This window comes from Carettochelys insculpta, chromosome 11 (genome assembly GCF_033958435.1).
Source record: "Carettochelys insculpta isolate YL-2023 chromosome 11, ASM3395843v1, whole genome shotgun sequence".
NCBI lineage: Eukaryota > Metazoa > Chordata > Testudines > Carettochelyidae > Carettochelys > Carettochelys insculpta.
The window spans coordinates 25,924,874-25,940,492 of record NC_134147.1 but is presented as its reverse complement, the minus strand read 5'-3'; the positions used below and the strand labels follow the sequence as shown (position 1 = coordinate 25,940,492).

Sequence of the window (15,619 nt, the reverse complement as noted above, 5' to 3'; positions counted from 1 at the left end):
AATAGTCCTACTTACAACAGCTTTGTTAATAAATAAATAAAGATGCAGACCTTTACCGCTTAGGTGGCGGTTGGTAGCATTAGCTGCTCTTTTGTTAATCCCCAGGCAGCCTGGCTTTGAGCAAGCTTCCGGCTCCATGAGGGAAGAGGGGCAGGGCTGAGCTCCTGCCTCGTGTGCCAATGAAAATCTGCTCACGCGCCACTTTTGGCAGCCATGCTGGCGGTCACTGACCCCTGCTGTACACCTGCCGCTTTCTACCACCACAAACTTATGTTTCCTCATTAAGTCAGTAACAAGCCCCACCTATCAGCCATGACAGGGAAGTGGTGCCGGCATAAATGCTCCTGTCTTGGACGGACGCAGCAAACCCTACACTGACATGTCCTGTCTCGATGAAGGAAACTCCCATTGCTTGGCTACCTCCTACCATACAACCACAATCTACCCCGAGCAGTCGCTGCTATCTTCATCCTGGTCTGCATCTTTGAAGACTTGAGGGCTCACAATAACTTTGTTCCAAGTAGACAGAATTGTGCTTTTAAGCCACATTTCCAGGGGTTTTCTCCCCTTATTCCTTATGGCTAGGGATCCCAATATGCTCTATTTACACAATGCACACACGGGGTCATAGCAGCCATGCCTGGGATGGGACCCAGTGACTGTATAGCAGCAAACAGTCGAACTACGCTGTAATTCGAGGCAACAAGTGCAACTGAAACAATAAAGGAAAATTATGTCTGATAAAAGAGGGAGGGGCCCTTTAAGTAAGATGGTCAACATGGGGTTACCTGGTAAAGGCCTTCATCATCCTCCTGGATCTCTGTGTTTGGCAGGCTGTGGTGTCGCTCGTATCCTGTCCGGCACATGCCGTTGGGCTGTCGGGCTAAATCCAAATGGTGATCACTGGAGGAGGGGGTCATAATCGTTCCCTGACTCGCTGGCGAGTGACCTTTGCGTGACACAGTTTCCTTCCGATGATGAATCAGTTTCCTGGCAGAGGAAGTGGGAACAGGGGCATTAGGGACATGGAGGAAACAATGACACAGTCCCCATTGCCAAGGAACTTAAGTCCGACACAGGACTGTGGGTGCAACATATGTCTCCACAGGGAGAATCTTCACCGAGGATGGAATGCATCCATCTCCACTGAACTACAGTAAACTCCTTCATAACCGGCAGCCCCGGGACAGAGAGGCTGCTGGGTATTCAAATGTTCTGGATAACAGAGAGGTACACCTAGCAATGCAGAACACTAAAGAAAAACAAGATTAGATATTAAGAAACAAACAAAAATGTATGCAGAGTACCTTACTTACCAACAACAGCAGTACTGTACACTGTAAATATATACTGTGTTTGCTGTATTTATTTGAATTTACTCTCACTATACTCTACTTACAGAAAAATGTAACTAAACTTTACTTATGGTTAAAATACTGGCTATTTGAGGAGTTCCAGATGATAGAACGCGGGATATGAAAGAGTTTACTGTATTGAGGAAGCACCTCTTGGAGAGGAAGGAAGGGTCATTGTAAAAAGCATGTGACTTGTGAACCCTGATTCACAGGAGACATATCTCCACTTCATGGTGCTGAGGGCTAGTTATTATGCCACATGCTTGAGACTTGCGTGTACCTAGCTCCACAGCTCCCTCACAATGCCCGTGATTGAGTGACTGCAGGTGAAGCAAATACACCTCAAACCCGAACGTAAGGTATCAAAAAGTCTCATAGCAAGGAACCGTTAATGGTGTATTACAGACACACATTGCTCTCATGTCCCTCTCTCAAGCATGAACTTTACTCATTCAAAGAGATTTATGTTTTTAAGCCATGAAGGAAAGAAAAAAAATACATCAAATCCCCAACATGCTCCTCCCAGCGAAACCCAACTTCAGCAAGCTCTGGGCACCAATTCAGCCTCTTTCCACCTTTAAATGCCACTTTCTTCATTCCCCAGGAGTGGGCTATCAGAGTATCACCCTACAGCCACGGCCCGCTGAAGGCAACAGAGATTCGTCGCATCCCACACAAGTTCTTAGACTGTCCTCAGAACTGCAGTGTCTCAGAGCCTTCCGCAAGTTCGTTAAGCAACATGGCTGATGTTTGTCCCACGTGGATCGATTCACCCTCAAACTCTCTCCCATGGAGAAAACCATGGGGCATACAAAGCAGTGATCTGTTTGGTTTTTGAGGGATGCAAGGGGCTGAGGTCCATTGTCTGCAGCTGAGAAAATATCTAGAGACGCCGTTCTCTGAGCCAACAGCTACACAAACGATTGTGTTGGGGGCGGGAAGCAGGGGGAGAGACACACCTACAGAAATCATCAGTGTGTAAGGGATCTAGCCCACTGCATGTGGAGCCATAAAGTCAACTCAGATTACACAGCGAGAGGAGGTGTGAGCCATGCGCTGTGCAGAGACCACCACCATTCAGGTGGGTTTTTATTTCAGGGCAAAGAGCTCTGCACCATTGTACTGGCTGCGTACTCTCCTTTACGTGAAGTATTTGGCAAATTCAGCCTTGAAACCACTTTGTTGCAGAGGTGAGAAAAAGACCCCACAAGTTACTTGAGTAAAAGTGCAGCTGCTTTTGCTTCTGAATACTTGAGTACAATCAAGATGCAACACGTGCTTTTACTCAAGGAGTTTTCCAGAAGACACCAGCGACTTGTGCTTAAGTACATCTCCCCACCCACACCCCTAATCCGGCAGCTGCGCTGTTACTCAAGTACCTTTTTGGGTACATTTTCCACCTCTGCTTCGTAGTAATGTCATGATGCTGAAGCATCACTTCTCTGAGTGAGCTAGAAAATGCCCAAGTGTTTCAGGGCCACTAGCTGGGCAGCAGCTGTAGAAGTTACAATTTCTCCACCATCCCCAGGTTAGACAGATTTCTCACCGTGGAGGATCAAAGGCCAAAGTAAAAAAGAAACAATGAGCTTTGACCTCAATATTGTATCACTGGCTTTAGGGGAAAGATGTTCTTTTGTTCCTGTTTTAATCAAAAGCAGATTTAACTATAAGAACATAAGAACGGCCATACTGGGTCAGACCAAAGGTCCATCAAGCCCAGCATCCCATCTGCCGACGGTGGCCAATGCCAGGTGCCCCAGAGAAGGAGAACAGAAGACAATGATCAAGTGATTTATCTCCTGCCATCCATCTCCTGCCCTTGTTCTGAAGGCTAGGGCACCATACTTTATCCCTGGCTAATAGCCATTTATGGACCTAACCTGCAAAAATTTATCAAGCTCTTTTTTAAACCCTAATAGAGTCCTGGCCTTCACAGCCTCCTCGGGCAAGGAGTTCCACAGGTTGACTGTGCGCTGTGTGAAGAAAAATTTCCTTTTATTAGTTTTGAACCTACTACCCATCAATTTCATTTGGTGTCCCCTAGTTCTTGTATTATGGGAAAAGGTAAATAATTTTTCTATATTCACTTTCTCCACACCATTCATGATTTTATATACCTCTATCATATCGCCCCTCAATCGCCTTTTTTCCAAACTGAAAAGTCCCAGTCTCTCTAGCCTCTCCCCATATGGGACCCTTTCCAAGCCCCTAATCATCTTAGTCGCCCTTTTCTGAACCTTTTCTAATGCCAATATATCTTTTTTGAGGTGAGGAGACCACATCTGCACGCAGTACTCGAGATGTGGGCGTACCATAGTTTTATATAGGGGAAGTATGATATCTTTTGTCTTATTATCGATCCCTTTTTTAATAATTCCTAACATCCTATTTGCCTTACTAACTGCCGCTGCACACTGCGTGGATGTCTTCAGAGAACTATCCACTATAACTCCAAGATCCCTTTCCTGATCTGTCGTAGCTAAATTTGACCCCATCATGTAGTACGTGTAATTTGGGTTATTTTTTCCAACATGCATTACCTTACACTTACCCACATTAAATTTCATTTGCCATTTTGCTGCCCAATCACTCAGTTTGCTGAGATCTTTTTGTAGTTCTTCACAATCCCTTTTGCTTCTGACTGTCCTGAACAACTTGGTGTCATCTTGGTGTCATCATAAGGGCGTAGAAGCCAAGAGACCCAAGACCCTGGGGGCCGGCAGAAACAAACCAGCAAAGCAGTCGCATCCGAGAACTGGAGCGGCCAAAAAGGTGAAAAATCTGCCCCTTGGTCTGGACTGAAACTGAACCAGAGCATTTCTCCTTCCCATGCCCACACATCCTCCTCACGCTCAGAGAACAAGCTCTCAAGCAAACTTCTTGTAGATGTGGTAGGTTACCTTGGTTGACAGGTGCCCAGTGATTCGGAGAAGCTGCTTTGGTTGGAGGAAAAGGGAATTGTGGGCAGAGATCGAGAGGGCGCTGCAGTGGTGACTGGACACTCAGCTGCGCGTCACCTCTCTCTCACATCAGTGAGGTGGAGAGCTCCCGGCCAGCAGTCCATTGCTTGCTTAGCACCAGCTGGGCTCCAACGACCAAACACCAATCCAGCCCTCTCTTATTTACCACACCCAGAATTGGAACACTAAATAACCACATCCCATGGCTGTACCACGGAGTTCGCTCTTCTCTGCCTCTTTGGGACTTAGCGTGGGCTCTTGTCCCAGCTACCTGCTGTACTTACTGGAGTACATCTCTCTGCTCCAAGTTGTATTTGCCTCCATTCTTCATCGCTGCATTGTGGATAGCCTCAATAGCTCGGTCAATGGACTGCAAAACCACATCTTGTTCCAGCACCTAAAGAACACAACACACTACATGTGACCACGTCTGCATTTTCAGGCTCCTTTCCATCACACGTCATGGTAAGCGAAGCTGATGGTATAAGAAATCCACAGGACCAGGTAGGGCAGAGAACTCGGACAACTAGCAGAAAGAGAGAAAGGCTGTCAATGCTCAGAACTGTGGCATGGGATTATACCCAGCGCCAACTGTCCTGGTCAATTCATTACCTCTGAAGAATCAACTTTTTAAAGATTGTTTTTTCAAAAATGGGCAGGTGCACACAAAATGGATTCTGTCTGGTCAAGATTTATTATTAGAGATGAAAAACACACAAAGCTCCATGCACTTGCCTTCTGGGTCCTGAATTCCAACAAGTCATTAGATGAAGATCAATCACAAAGAGCACAAAACAGCTCTTCGGATCAATTCCACATTCAGACTGCAACAGTAAGCTTTTGCGTTTTTACTGCACCGCACCGTCTGCAGTATGCTCATGGCAATCTGCGACACTTTCCCACCTCTGGAGGAGCATGACCACCAAGAATCTGGAGACCCTTTCCTGCCACTTGGCTACAGCACCATTTGCCCTTCACATATTTTCTAGTGAGTTTTCTTATTAATTTTGCTGCTGGAATGACTTTTCCAGATTCCCACTTAAGTGAATATTGTATCATTTACTCTTCTAGTTACATGCCTGCCTGCCAGCTCAGCACATTTTCTTCCCTGTTATTTTAAATATTGCAGCCGCTTTTCAAGATGAAAAGCGCCAGAAAACATCTAATTCCTCAGTCAGACCACGTCCAAAGCCTTGGAAGAGGCATAAGTTTCTCATACACAGTGGCTGTGCATTCAGGAAAACAATACCGCACAGCACGGGTCGAACTGAAAACTGAAGCAGTTTCCTTAGCAGAGCTGAATTACTGCCCAGGCTCTGTGCTTGTCACGGAGATCACCAATTCCACGACTTTTCATGACCTTTGTGACTTCTGCAGCCACCGGAGCAGCTCAGGCAGCCCCCAGACCTGATGTACCACCCATTGCTGGGGCAGTCTTGCTTTACCCCATCTCCCAGAAGCAGGAGCCTGGGCATGGGGAAGCTCAGAGGTGAGGTGCATGGCAATGATCGTCTGGGGAGCTCAGCTCCTCACTCCACATGCTGCATCTGCCTGCAGACACTGCGCCTGCAGCTCCCATTGGCCACAAATTATGGTTCCTGGCCAATGGGAGGTGCAGAACCAGGATTTGGGGCAGGACAGATGCAGCACGTGGTGCTAGCAGCTGGGGTTGCTGCTTCCCAGGAACCTGGCATGGAGCCTGGTCCAGCCCCAATGGTATCTACTTGGGCTGCAATTCCCCACTGCAAGCACCCGCAGTGCCCCCCTGGACTGCACCCCTCCCCTCCCATGGGCACCTTTGGCACCCCCCCTCCCACCAAGGTTTAGTCAGGGTATATAGTAAAAGTCATGGACAGGTCACCGGCCGTGAATTTTTGTTTACTGCCCATGACCTGCCCATGACTTTTAATAAAAGTACCAGGATGAATCTTAGCTGCAGCTACTGCTCATTCAACCTTTAACACGGCTTGGGACATTCTGTTCCCCAGTTGTTTTGCACCATGATTTTATCAAGTCAAATCCTAGATCCACTTCCCCCAACCCACGTGGTACAGATGGAGGCAGACACCATGCTATGCAACTTGGGCTAGATGCTGGCCACACGAGGCAAAGTAGGCCACAGCCAAACGACTTGCATTGCAAGGAATGGAAGGAGCCTAGATGGCCTCTATTTCTGGAAGGTTTTGTCTATTAAGACTACACACAGTCAGCACCTTCCAGGTGAAGCGTTCTAAGGGCCTGACGCTCATTACCAACGTTCCCTCTTTTTCCAGACACAGGTGATAACTATTGTTCTGTGCGCCACGGCATGTGTGGACGTGCACCGCCAGTAGAAGCACACGCTCACCACTGGGGGTGGCTGTGGGCGTGCCGATCATCAGCTGGGTGGAACCTGAATCACTCCTGAGCTGCGTCTACACGTGCACGCTACTTCGAAGTAGCGGCACCAACTTCGAAATAGCGCCCGTCGCGTCTACACGCATCAGGCGCTATTTCGAAGTTAACTTCGACGTTAGGCGGCGACACGTCAAAGTCGCTAACCTCATGAGGAGATAGGAATAGCGCCCTACTTCGACGTTCAACGTCGAAGTAGGGACCGTGTAGACGATCTGCGTCCCGCAACGTCGAAATTGCTGGGTCCTCCATGGCAGCCATCAGCTGGGGGGTTGAGAGATGCTCTCTCTCCAGCCCCTGCAGGGCTCTATGGTCACCGTGGGCAGCAGCCCTTAGCCCAGGGCTTCTGGCTGCTTCTGCGGCAGCTGGGGATCTATGCTGCAGGCACAGGGTCTGCAACCAGTTGTCAGCTCTGTGTATCTTGTGTTGTTTAGTGCAACTGTGTCTGGGAGGGGCCCTTTAAGGGAGCGGCTGGCTGCTGAGTCCGCCCTGTGACCCTGTCTGCAGCTGTGCCTGGCATCCCTATTTCGATGTGTGCTACTTTGACGTGTAGACGTTCCCTCGCTGCGCCTATTTCGATGTTGGGCTGAGCAACGTCGAAGTTGAACATCGACGTTGCCGGCCCTGGAGGACGTGTAGACGTTATTCATCGAAATAGACTATTTCGATGTCGCAACATCGAAATAAGCTATTTCGATGTTGGCTGCACGTGTAGACGTAGCCCTGGGTGGGTAGCCAGCCAAGCTCCAACTTACAAGGAACACTGATCATCACACAAGCCTGACTTTTAATCACAGGGCAGGTCGTGTACCAGTGAGTTGTTTGTGCAAGGTCACAGCAAGTCAATAGTAGAACTCAAGCACAGATAGCTCGGGAGTGTGCTGACCACTGAACACCACTGCCTGCATTCCCACTTCAGTGCAGGTGGCCAATGCGAGCAGAAAGATTTCTCCGGAGACGCAAGCAGCTCACAGACCCAGGCAAGGGGAGCTGAGAAATGTTGCTGGGGAGGGGAGGGGCCAGTACAACACAATTTCTCATCTCAGCCTGCTCTTTACCTGCTGCTACATCCCTCCCAGTCCATGCCCTGCAACACCCAGCCCCAGGTCATAACCCCCTCCGTCAACCGAACGCCCTCGTGGACCCCACGCCCTACTCCGCATGTCAATCCCGCATCCCAAGCTCCCTTCTGCACCCCATCTCAATCCCAGAGCCCACACCCCCTCCACCGAGAAGTGTGGCACTTGACCACCTACCAAAGTTCAGGAGTGGCCCCCTATCAAAAATGATTGCACATCCCCCTGCCCAAGCCACAGAAACCATTTATTTGGCCAAAGAGCATTTGGAAGCTCATCAAGGATACACCTTAACTGACCATGGGAGGAGTGGCAAGGGGGTTGGTGCAAAGCAGCACAAGGCAATCCCTTGCCACAGGGGTTGAATGCGCTGCCTCCACAGGGCTGGTGTGCAGGCTCTGATAACACCCTATGCATTATTTATGCATTGATTAAATTACTAAGGCAAAAGTGTATTTACAGCAACCTGGAGACAACACTGAAAAACAAGGCAGGGAATGAAAGTGCCTCTCAAACCCTCCATTTTTTCAGAAGACCATTTTTAGTTTTCTTGTACAACGAGCAATAAGAAAGCAGCAGGGAGTGTATTTTAGGAAACAAATAACTGCTCATTAAATACCACAGATGTGGACTGAACCACCTCTAGCAGCCCAGCATGAACCCTGGGAGAAAGCCCCCCAAACCCTTCCCTTCCTCCTGCAGGCTTTTCCACCGCTAATGAGCGATCTAATTTAAAAGCCAAAGCAAGGCTCACTGGAACATATGGGGTAGGGGAAGGGAGGAGACGAAGCATTTCAGAGGAGGCATGGCACGTTCGGAGAAGACTTAGCTGTACTCCCCCCCCCCGGCATAGGGAAAAGCAGAATAGGAAGGAGCTCTTCAGCACATCCCTCCGCAGAGGCGAGAGGGCTACTTCTCTGAAAGCTGCCAGCAGTTCCCCTTTTAACAGCTCCTGAACTGCTTCCAGATGTCCTGGTTGACAGTGTGATTCCACACTTCCCTCAGTACCATCACTGGACTGGTACCAAAGGGCTTGCTACCCAGCACTGCACTCCACTCCCAGAACATCCATTCAGTGCCTCATTCACAAGCCACACAATTACAACAATCCCTGGGCCTTCCTCAAAGCACACACTACCACCAAGTGACACTCCATGACTCATCTCTCAAAACCCCACCAAAGGCCAGGACTTTGAGTCCATCTCTGCTCACTTGTATTTTCACTTAGACTGGAAGTGCTTCAGGCCAAGGACTATTCCTTTGGTCCTTTAAACAACTTGTTTGCAATGCTGTGTAAGTGTGTGGCGTTCTTTGCCCTTATTGGCTGCTGGCTCCAGTTTCTCCTGCCCTGTCCATCCCCTTGTCTTGTCATCCAACTAATTCATTGAAAGGGCTGAACCAACCAAAGGCAGCCTCAGCACTAACATGACATTTGCAATCTGCCACATTGTTAACTCTGCTTGTACCTCACCCTAGCCTTTGGGTGACAGGGCTGTTAAGACTACAGTATCTTCAGGGCAGGAGACTCTCATACTCTGCATTTGTACCGTGCCTAGCACGGTGGAGTCCCACTCCTCCTCACTCACCCCTGAGCACTGCCACAACAATCAGAATGATAACATATTCGCACCTTAAATCCTCTGACTAGCTAGGAACGGCTATCATAAGGCACCCACACATTTCTTGAGGCAAAGCAAAAGGGGATTGGCAAGGCCAGGGTCCTCCGGGAGAAAAATTCTGCGCAGTCAGAAAGCACCATGCAGGTCAAATTCCTAGTTAGGACTGAAATGTTGCACTAGAAATTCTTTTCCCCCCACAGCTTAAGCAGCAGCCATCTCAGAAATGCTAGCGCAATATTTGCACTTAAATACCTGAGCTGCCTTCATTTTCCCTCTGCTTTTTGCAGGGTATTTTAAAAAGAGCATTTACTTAGTGTAGTAACTGTGGTTCTTCGAGACGATTACCTGCATGCCCCCCCCATGCAGGGGATTTATGGGATTCAGGAGCCTGAGGGCAGCATTTCTGAAGAGCAGTCTCAGCTGGGGCTTACACACACCCTGCTAATTCCCATATAGCCTACATGAGAGTAGCACAGCTCTGTTACGCTCTGCTGGCTCGACTACACAAGGGTTTTATGAATCTGCTACAGCCCTTGCTCTAGCAGACCTGGTTCTTTTCGCTCAGGTAGTAGAGGCTCGTGCATTTAGAACCAGACAGAGTCTGTTCTCCACTGCTGACATCTTCCTCAGAGGTATTTCGTTATACATCCATTAGCTCCAGTCTGAGGATACCCAAAAAGGCGAAGTCCTGGCCAACGTTCCCTGGAAGCTGTGCACTTCTGCAGCCACTAAGGAGAAAGTCAAATGCTGCCCCGCTAGTTAGAGTGCACGCCGCTAGGCTTTTGTTTCTTCTGAAGGTGCACGTTCACACAAAAATTCATTCCACACGTGGAGGGAGAAGGTGAGGGCATACTGGTCCCAGCCCGCACTGAGGATAGGTTGACATGGAAACTGCTGCAGCCGTACAACTGCAGGTGCTACAGTGACAGGAGGCTTCCCCCCCTCACTGCAGCACAACCACCTCCCTGATAGGAGAGAACTAGGTGGAATGTGTGTCAAATTTGTGCCGGCTACGTGGGGGCTTAGGCTGGCTTAACTCTACTGCTCAGGCGTGTGGATTTTTCACATCCCCCTGAGCAACACAGCTGGGTCAGTCTAACCTTCTAGTGCAGTGGTTCCCAAACTTTTCACTAGGTGTGAGCTCCCAACCACCCCCCACAATGTTCCTGGACCCCCATCAGCAAAGCCAGTTCTAGCCACTATGTGTGCTTCATTACCTGAGAAAGGGTTAAACCACACCACCCATTTTCAGACAGCAAACAAGAACATCACTGACTGCTACTCCTACGCAGAGAGTTAGCTGGGAGGTGAGGGACTTGTGACGGTGTAAGTAATACCAATACAGGCCTTTTACTGGTACTTTGCATTCAGGGCTTGTCACCAGCACCGTTAGACATTTGCAGCTGGCTGTGTCAGAAAGACGCAGGCTCGCAGGGACATTAATTGCAATGTAGGTTTCTAGGGCTTCTGGGCCAGCAAGTGCCTGGTCCCATTCCCAGCAGGAACGTGCAGAATTTCAGCCTATCAGCGTTAGGGTGCCTCTACACTGCAATTAAGAACCCACAGCTGGCCTGTGCCGACTCACTCAGGCTGTCAGGACATGGCTGTTTAATTGCTGCGCACGCTGCTGTTCTCTGACTGGAGCCCGGGCTCCAGAGGCTGACAAGTGGGAGCATCCCAGAGGCTGGGCTGCACCTGGAGCCAGCACTTCTCTACTGCAATATAATAGCCATGCAGAAAGAATCCCACTGGCGAGAATCAGCTGGCATGGACCAGCTGCAGGTGTCTACCTGCAGCGTAGGCGTACCCTTAAACGTCCAAAGCCTGACAACTGGAGGAGGTCGAGCACTTGATCAGATCCATAAAAGGGATGGTGATTCAGATAGCTCGGTAACCATGACATTAGTGACAGAGACTTGATCTGACAAGGCTTCCGCATTGACTTCCATTCCAGAAAAATGTCATTCTGGAAGAGATTAATTGCGAGCTTCTTGATAAATCAATTGAACAACAACGCACCAGACACATGCTGGGCTCTGCATCTCGCCTGTCACAGGAAGGTTGCGCTCCAAAAAGCACATGGAAGTACAGTTAACTTTGACAATCACTGGCCACACTAGAGTAATAAGAGGTTAAACTAGTTGTAATTCAGCCTATGTACTATAAAATGGGGCTTCTCAAACGCGAGAAGATTATACAATTCATTTAACAAGCAGGTTACATTTAAATTATGCACTTGAACAGTACACAGGAATGGAGGTTCCTTCTTCACAGGGCACCAAAGGGAAATATAAAACCATCATAAATCAGTATCTCTCTCTCTCTACTGGTAGCATGAGCGATCAGGAAGAGCACTGCTAGAGCTGGTCCACAGGCTTCCCTTTTCCACCCCACAGCACGGATGAAGATTATGATGAGAGGTAGGATAGCTAATAGAGATCTAACCTTTGCTGCACCACGGCTCTGCACAGCCCCCAAGTAGCACACTTCTACTGCTGCGACAGTAGCAGCAACCCCTTCCCAGGTCCCAAAGGGAACCAACGTGAAAGTCGGTACACGATTCTCCTTCCTGACAGCCTCATTCAGCTGAGGGCAATTGTGCCTTGAAAGAATATTTAAACTTTCTTGAAATCTGATTTTTCCCCCACCCTTACTGGGGGCGAAAAAAAAAAAATCCAAGGTGTGGCAGTATTCTTCCTCTTCCTCTCCCAGTCACAGGAGGAGAAATGCCAACACTTTCTGGGTTTTAGCATTTCTCAGAAAACCTCAGTGGCTGTTCCAACTATGACAACAATCCAACCTTTCCCCTCCACAGTCCTCTCTCTGCTTCTCCAACACCATCCAAAAATCACCCCCCTCCATTTTTGTGTTCCTGTGCAATTGTCATTTTGCAAAATACAGTAAACTCTTTCATATCCAGCATTTCTATCATCCGGAACTCTTAGATAACCAGCATTTTAACCATAAGTAAATCTTGATAACGTTCTCCAGAAGTGCAGTATAATGAATGTAAATACAAATAAATACAGCAAATACAGTATAAGTTTACAGCATACAATACTATTGTTGTTGGTAAATAAAGTACTCTGCATACATTTTTGTTTGTTTCTAAATAGCTCATCTTGTTTTTCTTTAGTGTTATGCATCGCTAGGTGCTACCTCTCTATTATCCAGATAATTTGAACATCCAGCAAACTCCCAGTCACAGGGCTGCTGGATATGAAAGAGTTTACTGTATCTCAGCCCCTTAAGCGAAGTCAGAGAAGTTGTTCAGCAATCCAGAATAATCATACCTTTCAGAGAAACATTCTAGGTCATGGTTTCCCAAACTCGGGGGCGTGCTCCCTGGGGGTGCATGAAGAAATTCGGGGGGGAGTGGGGGCAGCACAAAGGCAACCCTTCCCTGGCTCCATCACTCCCCACACCCAAAGAAAAGGCTGGCCTTTGCTTCTGGCTCTCAACCCCTGCCATTTTGTGTGGGCAACATGGTGCAGCCGCTAGAAAAAGTGGGTAGTCAGTGAAGACCCACATGGAGCTTCCTGCCTCCTGCAAAGGTGAGTGAGTGTGGTTTGGGGAGGGGAGGAGGTGGATGGGGCTGGATAGGGGCTGGGAGTGCCTGGGTTGGGGGAGGGTGATGGAGTGAGTGAGAGTGAGGGACTGGGGGGTGCCTAACTTTGCAGGAGAAGAGAGGCTTGGGCAGCCAGTTTGCTGGGCTCATGGGGCTGGCCCCAGCATTGCAGGTATTGGGTGGCTTGGGCTGGCGGCTAGGTGGCTGGCCTCGGCAATGCAGGGCTCAGGTGGCTGATCGGTGGGCAGCTGGCCCCAGAGGCGTGGGGCTCAGGCGGGCGAGCACAGCTGGCACAGGCAGCTCTCATGGGGCTCAGGCAGCTGGGCTGCACCAGACACCTGCAAGGGGCCAAGAAAAACTATTTGTGCTTATTTTTAATTTTAAATAAAACATTCTTATATCAAGTTTGTGTGTTTATTTTAAATTACTAATAGAATTTTTTGTTGAAAGCGGGTTGGATGATGGTAAAGAAGAGGTGGGGGGGCAGGAGGGTGCCTCAAAAATCAGAAGGGGGGCGGGATGCCAAAAAGTTTGGGAACCACTGCTCTAGGTAAAATAGCCTCTCATGGGCTGACTGAGTGAATGGAAGATGGACTGTAGCTAAGCTCTCTAGGAAGCACATTTGTAAGGCTTATATATTTACTGCATTGGCCTGTTACAGAAATGACAGACCACGCAAATTCTCACCTCTAAAACAAGCTTTTCCTAGCCTTGGGGAAGGTTAGACAAAAGCAATATTTCATCTCTTCCAGTTCTTCATTAGCATGGGGACACCTGGTCATGTGCTTCAGCCAAGTCAGCATGCACATTTCAACAGCTTCCAGAAGCAGCGTAACTACTTCAATACTAGCAATGCTGTCAGAAATAGCCTAAAATCAGGCAGCTAGAAGGAACGTCAAGAGGTCATCTAGTCCAGCCACCTGCACTCATGGAAGGTCTAAGCATTACCTTGACCATCCCTGACATGTGTTTGTCCAACCTGCTCTTAAATAGACAGCCTCCTTAGGCAGAGACAGGGGGGTTCAGGTGATTCTACTAACAGTTCATTGCTCAGGTTCCAACAACAGCCGTATGAACACCAAGCTCTCCATCAGCAGCTTAGCTCAGGTGCAGCAGCAGTGTTGATGATGGTAGAAATCAAGATACTTATTTTGCCAGTGCAGAAGCACCCAAGGCGAATGGTTAAATACAAAACTGATGGTTTGTTACCCAAAGATTTGAGGTGGAAGTTACCTAGGAAAGAGAACAATTCGAAAGAGTCTTATTCTTTGAGATTTGTGCTAACAAAGCACCAACATTAATCCAGCAGGACTATAACCGTCACATACGCAAATTATTACAGATCAGACTAGCACACATCACACTATCATCATCATCTTCAATGTAATATAAAACGGGCAGTTTAAGGGAATGATCAAAGAACTTCACCTGACTATTCCCCTCAGAACAGACTTAAGTTCAAATATCCAATACAAGTTGAACCTCTCTAGTCCGGCATCCTTGGGACCTGATTGGTGCCGAACGAGAGAATTTGCAGAACAACAGGATGTCAGGATTGTCCATCAGTGTTACCAACACTTCCAATGCTTACGAGGCTCTTGGAAGATATGTAGGGGGTAAATTACAGCTACGTAACAGCACAAACACTGACAGCCAGGACGGGTGACTGTAAGCAAACTTTCTGGGATCAGAGGAAGCTTGGCCACTCCCATAAATGGTCCTCCAGGTAACTACAATCATACTGGGTTACAGATGCTGGATGAGAGTGTGCTGTACTAGAGAGATGCAACCTGTACTAGCCAGCAGAGGTGAAAGAAGAGAGTAAGTTGAAGAAAGTTTACAAAGTATCCACATCCACATCCCTACAAAACGTGAAGTCTTTCTTGAGAACTGACCTGGTGACCGTTACAAACACCCACCGACGGAAAAACATGCCCCCTGTTTTAGCTGTTTTTTTCTTCCGTGAAAAAGGACACTGCAGAGCACTGTGTTTGCTGAAGATGCCACACAGGAATGAAGAGGAAAATATGACAAGATGGTCTCTAACGAAGGTATGCAAAAAGGACAGAGTTCACCAAGAACAATTGTCCTAAGCTTCTGACATATGGATGTTCAGCAGTCTGCCTAAACGTCATCGGAAAAAAGTCAGTGGTAGCCCTAACAAGTTCAAAAGCACTTACACAACCACCATTAGCTTCCAATTCAATAGGCTGAAAAAGGAGGGTGGATCCCCAGCTCCTCAGTCATACTGGGTCTCGATCTGCATCCAGTTACCGCCTTATGTTGAAAAACACACAAAATGCAAGGAGACTTTGGTCAAAACATAGTACACATTTGATATAACAAGTGATTCAGGAAAAACAGCTGAAAATGGTTTCAGAGGTACTTGCCATAGTACAGATTGATGTAGTCTCAGCAGAAATCCATCCTGAACAGATTTGCAAAGAATAGAAGCTACACAAGGAGAAAACTGAGTATTCAGACACTACGGAGCCTTTCTACTACTTGGTAAACAAGACTGATCCTACAGACAGAGGTCACAGAATGAGTCCGAAAGAGGAATCAAGAGCTGGACTACAGCTGATAGCAGGGCTCCCTCTAATTTTTGTCCTTCATGGTCAGAATAAATTTTATGTGCACCAAGGCA

At 48.1% G+C, this 15,619-nt stretch overlaps 1 protein-coding gene across 1 annotated transcript in view; it reads right to left on the bottom strand.

The window, feature by feature from the left end:
• NCKIPSD (NCK interacting protein with SH3 domain) overlaps positions 1-15,619 on the bottom strand; it is a 92,805-nt gene that overhangs the window by 53,092 nt on the left and 24,094 nt on the right. Inside the window, exons 2-3 of the mRNA XM_075005143.1 lie at positions 4,600-4,712; positions 789-990 (exon numbers count right to left, since the gene is read on the bottom strand). Coding sequence (XP_074861244.1) covers positions 789-990; positions 4,600-4,712 — 315 coding nt within the window. The remainder of the gene's footprint in view (positions 1-788; positions 991-4,599; positions 4,713-15,619) is intronic.